Source organism: Artemia sp. Qi Xiang Cuo, chromosome 9 (genome assembly GCF_049724085.1).
Source record: "Artemia sp. Qi Xiang Cuo chromosome 9, ASM4972408v1, whole genome shotgun sequence".
NCBI lineage: Eukaryota > Metazoa > Arthropoda > Branchiopoda > Anostraca > Artemiidae > Artemia > Artemia sp. Qi Xiang Cuo.
This window is the reverse complement of record NC_142802.1, coordinates 44,443,300-44,453,299: the sequence shown is the minus strand read 5'-3', so window position 1 is coordinate 44,453,299 and position 10,000 is coordinate 44,443,300. Positions and strand designations below refer to the sequence as shown.

At 33.5% G+C, this 10,000-nt stretch overlaps 2 protein-coding genes and 1 pseudogene across 5 annotated transcripts in view; 1 reads left to right on the top strand and 2 right to left on the bottom strand.

Annotated features, from left to right (window-relative positions):
* Acsf3 (Acyl-CoA synthetase family member 3) overlaps positions 1-7,416 on the bottom strand; it is a 42,407-nt gene extending 34,991 nt beyond the window's left edge. Inside the window, exons 1-2 of one of the 4 annotated variants that reach the window (XM_089094605.1) lie at positions 7,345-7,416; positions 1,901-1,990 (exon numbers count right to left, since the gene is read on the bottom strand). In XM_089094605.1, the coding sequence (XP_088950731.1) occupies positions 1,901-1,946 (46 nt within the window). In that variant the 5' untranslated portion in view covers positions 1,947-1,990; positions 7,345-7,416. Of the gene's footprint in view, positions 1-1,900; positions 1,991-6,737; positions 6,831-6,916; positions 7,057-7,209 lie in introns of those variants that run through there. The other 3 variants (XM_089094604.1, XM_089094606.1, XM_089094603.1) reach the window with 3 other exon arrangements.
* Positions 6,963-10,000, top strand: part of LOC148948691 (uncharacterized) — a 169,502-nt gene continuing 166,464 nt past the window's right edge. The window contains exon 1 of the mRNA XM_089094602.1: positions 6,963-7,095. The gene's annotated coding sequence lies outside the window, so the exon portion shown is untranslated. The remainder of the gene's footprint in view (positions 7,096-10,000) is intronic.
* Positions 7,304-8,574, bottom strand: LOC148948692 (uncharacterized; annotated as a pseudogene).

Here is a 10,000-nt window from a genome sequence, read left to right as displayed (position 1 = left end):
AATGGAAATAAAATGAGTTCAAGCAAAAGAATCTGTGTACATAATCCTAATGTTTTTACTACACATGCAGGGAATACACACTAACAGAAAATAGAAGAAATTGTTAGTGATATTGTTCAGAGAGCTTATCTAGAATATCGTGGTGTAAAGCTTATTGATCATGATATAAACTGGACCCTGCATATTGTCTATAAAACTCGTGCAGAGCATTTGTGTCAGTTGTCTACATGGGAAAGAAACGGTCTGAAATTTACCAGTGATTTGGAGAAAACCCAAAAATCACTTCGAAGAATGTTATTTCTACATAGTAAATATTAGCATAATCAATCTAAAAAACCATAGTAAGTGATCCTATCCTGACTTAGATTCTGCAAGAAACCCGACCCCTAAATTAGAAGCAGGGATAGCTACAGAATTAATATTTGGGAGAGAACAGATAAATTTTTGGCTCCCCCATCAGTATTTTCGCCACTCCAACCCAATAATCAGTATAATTTTGACTTTCTGGGGGATGAAGGTGCCCCTAAAACAACCCACATGCATTTGATCAGTCTTTTGTGCTACTGAAGGGTACAGTGATTATGAACAGAGATAATTAATTCCTGAAAATGTTAACCAAGATGAGCTTCTTGACCTTACCAGGGATCTCAACCTATTGAAGAAGCTACTGAATTACTGGCTTCCAGGTTGATGGACAAAAACTTACTAGAAACAGGGACAAAAACTTATTAGAACCAGGGACAAAAATGCATTTTTGTCATACAGGAGAAAAAAATTTACTACCCTTTTTCTCTGAAGAAGAAAATCCAGTGCTTTTTCATTATTAGGAGACTCCTTGGAAAAGTATGTTTTCCTGAATATTCTCTGGATAGTTTGCATTCAGTGGTTGACAGCCCAAAGCAAAGTTTGGAACGTTTACTTTCACGTAATAGAAACAAATATGGTTCAATACTGATTACTTACTCAGCGAAATTGAAAGAACAGTGGGTCATCATAGACTTGGTTTTGAGAAAATGAAGTATCCAGAACATTAACGGTTGGTATTGCGTAGACTTGAAAATAGTAAACCTTTTCCTTGGCCAGCAAAGTGGCCACACCAAATATCTTTGATTCTTGTACATAAAGGATAGCAGAAACAAAATATATCACAGGTTTAGAAAAAAGTAGTCTAAGAGAGAAAGCATGGATATTGGGGAAAGGAATATCCCTTTTTTCCCATGAGAAAAAAATCTTTTCACTACATATCAAGCTGGGATTAATGAAGCCAATCATGAAGGCTCTTGATAAGACTGGATTATATAGTGACAAAATGGCTCAGTTGTGTACAGGAAAAATTAACGTAGGATTGCTTCATAATGTACAAATAAGACACTGACCTCAAGACTTCAATGAATGAAGTTGAGAAAAAAAAGTCTGGACTTCCTTTGTTTCCTGTATCCAACATTTTCTGGTTAGGCACAAAACTCAAAGGTAATAGATAAGGATAAGGTGGTAGATGAGAATTTCACAAAAATAAAAAATTACCAAGAGGTCAAAAACATAGCAGAATCAAATTAATCAATTTGACCTTAACTGGAAATTCAAGGCTGCTAGACAGAAACTCATGGCATAAAATTCATGTAAAATCAATCACCTCCAAAAATCTTGATACCAAAACCACCATAGAATAGAATATTAGTTGAAATTGTCTGGTTAACTATAAGGTTTCAAGGTGCTGATTGGAAATGTGTTGTGGACTGGTTGTTCTTTGTTTTTCTTTTTTTTTTCTTGTTTTAGTGTATTTTTGCAGCCCCCATGGACCAGTTTTTTACTTCTCGGGATGGCTGCTAAACTATATCTGCTGTTCGTTTGTTATAGTAAATTACACAACCTTTCTAAAAATAAATCTTATTAGACAAACCTTTTTGAAGAAGAAAACAACGATATACCTTCTTCAGAAAGAGCATTTTCTAACTTCAAAATCACTAACACACCCTTCGTATCTTGTATTCTGAAAGAAACAATTATTGTCATAAACATGCCATTATCATTTGTATGATTATCAAACAAAAGTACAAATGCTTAAACATTACCCAAGAAAATACACCCAGCTTGTGAATACTGAACAAGACTGGAAGATAAATTGCTCAAGTTCATTTTAATTCTAGATAATAAAAAGGATATAAATCAAGTAGTTATCAAAGGATTCTCTGTGTGTTAAGTGCCACATAAAAAAAGGATAAAAAACTGCATACCATAGGCTTGATATTAAAATAGGTTGGCTCGTAAAAACAAATAAATTTAAAATGAAAAATAACCAACAACAACAGAAGAAGTACAGCTTATAGCATGTTCATATCATGGCTATGTTTATGATTCTAGCATTCTGAATTAAATCAAAAGATGATCAGTCACAAGGAAAGAACTAGTTCAGGATATTCCTTCAGCAACTAAGAAAAGGATGTAAAAAAAAAAAGAGAGAGAAAAGAAGCCAGTGTGAAAAAGAACCTGTTGATTTAATGCTTATGCTATTGCTAACAGTATATAAATGTACTTCAATAAAATTATTCAATTACAATACAATATACTATTCAATAAATATTAAAATACCTTTTTTGAAGAAAATTTTGACCTGACTACAGTAGAGTGCAACATACATGTGACAATAAAGACCTATTTGGAAAGGCCCACTCAACCAAAGATAAACGTGATTTGATCTTATACTCGTTTGGACTAATAATATTGATGTTGAAAGTATGTGTTGCAGACATGCCCATTACATTTTTCCTTAAATTAGTTTCTGTTTTACTATGTTTCTGGTTCATTACAAAGAAAATGATAGGAGAAAAATTCAGGAACTTGAACATATCAAACTTTAAAATATTAAGGATTTAACTGTTGAAATGTTGAACTAGAATGTACAAGCAATTAATATTTTACTTAAAAATTAATATACTTTTCTAATTCATGCTCCTTTTTATAAATGATGCTGAGACATTTCTTCACCTTAAAACTAGCACTTTACTTAAAACTACATTCTTAAAAACTAGCACTTTACTGATAACACAAAACCAACCCTATAAAACAGGATGTTCTCTTAGGAGCTGAATATTCCATAAGCAGAATGCAGAGAATAAAGTACTTGTAAGACTTTAAATAGTCTTTTAGCAGCTATGGCATTGGTAACTTTAGCACCATCATACAAAGCAAGCTCAGTTTTCAGTAAATACCTGGTTTGTAGAATTCTACAAATAGGCCATCTGAAAATATTTTCAGTTAATTTGAGCTAGTTTTGTAGATTTATCTTTTCCAACCTGCAAACCAATAACTTTTATTTGTTTTAAGTTTAAAGTCTGCTCTTTACTTACATAAGAAAAATCTTACCTTTTTAATTAATTTTTGCTTGTTTTAATGTTTTTTTAAACATCTATACAATAAACCTTACAGAATTATCTTTTCTGTAAACTTCCTCCAATAAAGATTTTTTCTTTATAGGAGATGAAACTAAAATTGTCAACATGATTTTTGTTAAAATGGGATATTGACTACAAGTTTTAACTCCAACCTTCCTTAGACTTTCCCACAATATATGTAAAACTTGGTCACATAAATATAGAGTCAAAGAAGTATGTTGTTACCAGTATCTTTGATAATTTGCACCTAAAAAGTAAATTATTTTCTCGAAAATAAATAAACGACATTTTCTTCATTAATCAGATTTTTTTACAATATGTTCTTAGTTGTTACTTACTAAGGGGGAGTGTACAAAACGGGGATTGTTAAACCTCCAATTAAGAAGTTTCTACCACAAAGATTACAATACTGCTCATGCTATGCTTCCCAGCCTTTCCACTCCACAAACAGCACCATAAAGTGCCAATTTTAGTGTCATACATTCATTTGCAATGGAGTTTCTATTACAAGTCCATAAGAGACACATATATAGACAGTATCTTTTGAATGGGCCATTAAGCTTCTCTCTGCAATCTTACAATAGCCATGGAAGAAAACAGAGCTAGCCTGGCAGAATAAGAAGATACATGCTAACAATGCAAAAAGTGATTTTCCTTTCTTTTCAGGATGGGGGGAGGGCTCAAAACCTCCAGCTGAGGGTTTTAGACCACAACATAACAATAAGATATCTTATAACTGATCTTCCATGGTATTTTGACCTTCTTTGGGCAAAAATGGAAATAATATTTACAATTACAGAATCAGACTAGATCACAAATGTTCAAAACATGTTTATAAACTTTGGTTACTATCAACCATGGTTTGCTCTTTACTAAGTTCCAGCTATTGCTGAAACTATGATTATTCTTGCAGGCATTAAATTGTAAAATGAGATGGATAGTGAAGATCTGAATTAATTAAGGCAGTACCCTACTCAAGGGATAAAATGCATGATAAGTACAGTTTTATTGAACAAGTTTATCTGTTTGGTATAGTTGAAGGATTATTATGATTAAAATTTAATTTATTCTTTATTTCTGTGGGGACTTGAGGAGAATGAAAGACTAATGTTTGATGGATTATGTTACAGGAACTTGGGTGACTCTACTATTTTTTTTTTATAGGTTCATAAGTGAAAATGGATTGATTAAAAAAAATTGGCAAGTCATGTATGTTATGATTTTGGATGATGCATATGTGCTTTTTAGTGTATACAGGAATTCCCCTTAGAACAACCTGGAGTCAGGTTCATGGGAAGCAGAGAAGAGTAATTAAGGCACTGAATTTATTTATTATATATGTTTTAAATATTTATTTTGTTTTGTTCATTAATAAATAAATTCAGAAATAGAGTAGACTTGGTAAAAAGTGGTGTGTCACCTTGAATTGTTTTCATAGCCAAAGCATATAGAATGTAATATTATTCCATTAATTCATAAGTGAAAATGGTTTGATTTAAAAATAACTGGCAAGTAATGTAGGTTATAATTTTGGATAGTGCATACATAATTTTTAGTGTATACTGAACATCCACTCTGGACAACCTAAAGTCAGGTTCTTTGATAGTCCAGAAGATTGCTTTAGATGGAGAGTTTATTTATTATGTATGTTATTCTTTTTCTTTTTGTTCATTGATAAATGAAAACAAGATTTTAAAATAGTGTAGACTGATTGACAGCTAAAACACAACATAACCTCTACTCAAACAGTCAAATGGGATGCACAGTAGTTTACTGCTAGTAGGAAAATATTGATCATTACTAAGTATTGGCAAATAATGATCATTGCTGTGCATTGGCAAATATTGATTGTCTGTCAGCTGCAGTTGTGGCTTTCAGCCACCTCCAAACCATTTTGTTACACTAGTAAAAATATATCATTAAAATAATTGATAGCTTGATTAATTTGGTTTCTCACAATTGCAACTTTATTCAACACAAAAATCAAATTAATATTTAGTGAACTAGAAACCCATCTTAAATTTTTTGATTTTAGCAGATTACATATAAAGCAAAATAAATTCTACATTTGGCTGTGCTGGGCCCACTTTGGGTCCTAAGCCATGGGGCTCTGCCCCACCCTCTTGCTGGCCCTGTCACCAGCCTTACATATGGGGCACACCCAAACACCCCCAAATTTATGATTCTTATCATTAAAAATGTCATCTTCCATGTTTGATCATTAGAAGCACTAAGCACAGAACCATTCATCACATTGACTAGCCTACACAGAACAGCTTTGGAGCTCTTGCCTGGTACACAGCTTTCAGCCATACTCCTGTTTGATGCTTTTTAAGGAGTTGCTATTTTTGGCCACATTTCCTGTGTTTTGGTGTTAAACAAGTTAGAACAGAAGTGTTTTGAGGTGGCAACATTGAAAACAAGGTTAGTAACCAAGGTTTTTCACTAGAAAGAGCTAGGTTTGGAGTAACATATTATTTGTTTGAAAATTTTGAATTTTCAGTAATACATAGGAGGATGTTCATATATCAGGTAGAGTTTCCAGTCATGTGAGCACTAAGTTCACTACCAGAGGCATAAAAATTAAATCTTGACTTCAAGATTTGAATAATTTGTGGGTCTAGTTTAAGCTACTGAATGAACATCAATAATTTATATCTTTGCCAGTCAGGTAGGTTTACTATTCCAAATTAAATCAGATTTTGATTTCATAATTTAAGGGTATTTAAAATGAGGTACCCCAGTAGAATTATGACTTTTTAGAAAGAACCACTATAATAACATAGTAATAGGCTAGCACTGTTCCATTCCCAAATCAACATTCTTTACTAGCATAATATTTGCAACTCTAGTGATGTGCCCTGCCCTACTCCTCTCCCCTAATGGTAACATATATAGCTCTATGTAAATACAAACTAACAGAGAACATAGCCTAACTAATAAATTTTTCCTTAAAACACCCAGCACGCTTATACTAATCAAATTTTCATGTTTCCAATTTATATTTTCACACAGCTGACCTTCATGAATTAGGAAGTGATTCCATTATTTGCAAGGGGGCAGTGTGAACACAATACTTGATTGTGGGTTCAAATGGTACCACTCTTTTGTTAGGCTAGTAAACATTAGCATTTCCTTCAGAAAACAGCATAGACAAGAATGATACCAAACTTTTAATATCTGAAGACAGGCAGAGTTGCTCTTTTAGTCTTATCTTCATCCGTGAGATCTAAAGGGTGAAACGTTAGTCATTTGTAATAAGCCTAGGTCTAAATGTAGGCAAAATTATATTTCATAATCTTAAATGTCAATTTCCTTATCCTACTGAGCAATTCAATTTCTTACACAAAATAATCTGACTTTTATAGGCCAAAGGGAGACTATTAAAGGAATATTTCTCATCAATGTAGCCAATCCGTTTCTTTTTTCGCGTGTTTTAATTTCAAAATAATCTCAAAACAGCCTCATCTAGAAAATTCTTTACATTAGATGCTGTCATTCATATACAATTTTGTGCTAGATACCTATTATATCCAAATGTGACACAGTGAATCTCTGTAGACAGGAAAAGGAATCAGGAAGTTTTATTTTATTCGTGTTTAGTTTGTAAAATGATGACATCGTTTCAAAACTATCCTATCTTTTGACAACAAAAAAAGGTCCATTGTTTTCCATGTTGACACAGAAATTATAAATTCATGTGGTAAGTTCAAATGTAAGTTGAATTGACAAAATTTTCTTATTAAAGGATGGTTTGTTTCTGCTTTAGAATGGTTAGGCACATTAGAATCACGTAATTAACTGAATAAGAGCTAACAGTTGGTAATATTCAATTTAAATTGAAATGGATGGTTGCTCCTCTCTTCCTGCAAGGACTCAGGAGGCTTCTTGTCATCACTATACTACTTGGTTTACATAAGATGTATCCGATTAATATCCTTTAAAAACTTGCATATCAACTTAAGTCCATCAGCACAGTCACTCTTCAAGCCCGCTCCACTTAATATGTCACTACTCTGTCAAATTTTTTTTTTCTCTAATAAACTGTCTAATATTCTTCCTCCTGTCTTCTGTTCCAGTACATTCAAATAAAAGATGTTCTACCGTTTCCTCATTTCCACAAAATGCACATCTCGGATCTTCATTGTAAAAACGGGCTCTGTATTCCTGAATTCCTGCATGACCTGACCTTAGTCTAAATATCACCCTGGCTTTAGATTTACTTAGCGGTGCACATATTTTCTTTTCAAATTGCCTTTCCTTCATTTGTATAACTAATATATTTGTTAAGAATACACGGCTGTTCTCGAATGTTTTTATTCTCAATTGCTTTATCACTTCCCCAATTTGATTAACCATCCTGGGCATAATACCTACAAGTGTTTGCCCGTCTTCTATGGATGCTTGTTTCTCAACAGCAACAGCCATTTCATTTCCACTAATGTTTGCATGCCCCGGTACCCAATCCAATGTCCACTGCTTTGGCTATTGCAACTACTTCTGCTTGAAAAACTGTAGTTACATCACTTAATTTAATCAATTTAACTATATTCTTGGAGGGAATTACAAAAGCAGCCCCCACTCTATTATCCACTTTGGATGCATCTGTGAAGATATCCACAGTGTCAAGATATTGCATTTCTTTTCTCATCTTGAATGATTGATCATAATCTAGATTATCACACTTTTCAAATTCAGTATTGCACTGGTATGGGATGGATTTCCACTGAGGGGTTATGAACATATTGGAAACTCTCAACATTGATGTCAACTGACAATCCATTTGAAACTCTTCCATTATCTCCTTTGCCCTCACAATACCGAATAGTTTTTTCCATGAACACCACAACCTTCCCTCTTTTAGCATTCTTGATTTAATTGGATTTGACTGGTCAGATATCCATGTCTTCCATAAAAACTTTAATGTTGCTATGTCTCTCCTGCTACCTAGCTTCTCAACCCCACTTTCTGATTCGAGAAAGCTCTGTGGAGTTGTCTTTCTTGCTCCAAAAGCTGTCCTTAAAGCACTGTATTGAATAGTTTCCAGCTCCTCTAACAAGGACTTAGACGCTGCCATATCAATTATTCCTCCATATTCCAATTTTGCTCTTATGTATTTTATATAAAATTCCATAAAAAAGCCGGGCTTTGGGCCAAAATTTGTTCCACATAACATTTTCATAATATTTAATCTATTGGCACATATTCAATTTATAGGGTGTTATAGTATTAAATTTGAAATTACTGCCTAAAAATGCGCTCAGTTCCAAGTCGACAGAAAAAAGTACAATTAATCACTAAAAAATCAAGACCTCGACAGTCAGTTGACTTTGTAAGGCCAATTTAAACGTGAATTGCATATTTCAGCTGCCACTTTTAGAAGAAGGTAGTAAGATTATAACGCTAAATCAGACACTCCACAACAACAACAACAACAACAACAGCAACCGTACAAGAAAATCGAAATATATTTTCTTGATTATTATCGCTTCTAATCAGTAGTTGTACCAAACCTATCCTGCTCAAGTCATCCTCAGGGCTATACTGTGGTGTTTATCCTTCCAATATTTTTGTGAATAGTGTTTTATATAATATTTTTCCCCTTCTTATTTTTTTTTTATTTTTGTTTTTAAAGCTTTTTCAAATAGGCATTTTTCATAAGGCCTCAAAAAAAAAACGTCCCCCCAGATCCCAAATCAAATTCCATAGTGAAAGATACCCATCCTGGCTGGTCAAGCACATTATCTGAAAGTTCTAATGATGGCTCCGATTCGGAGAATAGGACAATGATAACTGTAGGTCCTAATGCAACCATAAATGATGAGTTTGGGTTTCAAGAGGTCCTCTCTATAAGCTCTAAAAAAAGGAAAAAAATCTCCCCAATTAAAAGCATTTCCCCTCTCCCTGCCCAATATCCTCCCTCCAAAAACTTAGGAATTTAACTTAAAATTACTCCCACTACCCCAATTGAAATAAAAATGATAACTGCAATAATAGTTGCAATTTTTAAATTGCTAAAATCAATGTTCTCTCTTAACATTAGCCGTGATGGATCTCTGCTTTTAGCTGTAGAAGATCAGAAATCAGCAGATACAATAATTAACCTTAAATCCCTTCTGAATATCCCAATTATTGCATCTAATTGGAACCCAAAACAATCACCAACAAAAATTGTAGTTTATAATGTTCCCCCAGAGATATCTACTCAGGAGTTAAAAGAAGGCCTCTCAGATAGGGCTGGAAACACAATCCCAGTTGAGGATGTTACCCAACTTGTAAAACCTAACTCTACTGGCCTAAAAACTAGTAGATCCTTCTTATTCACACTAAAGGATAAAATTGATCTCCCAGAAAAATTATTCCTATTTGGGCAAATCAAACCACACAAGGAATACAAACCTAAGCCTATTCAGTGTCAGAAGTGTTTCAAACTGGGACACACGACAAACAAATGCAATGAAATTCTCCAAGAGTGTAGTAATTGTAAATCTTTCCATCCTAAAGAGCTGACAACTTGCAAAAACACCCAGCCTACATGCATCAATTGCAAAGGTCCGCATGAATCTACAAATAAATCATTATGCCCTGCATACAAGAAAAGAGCTCTA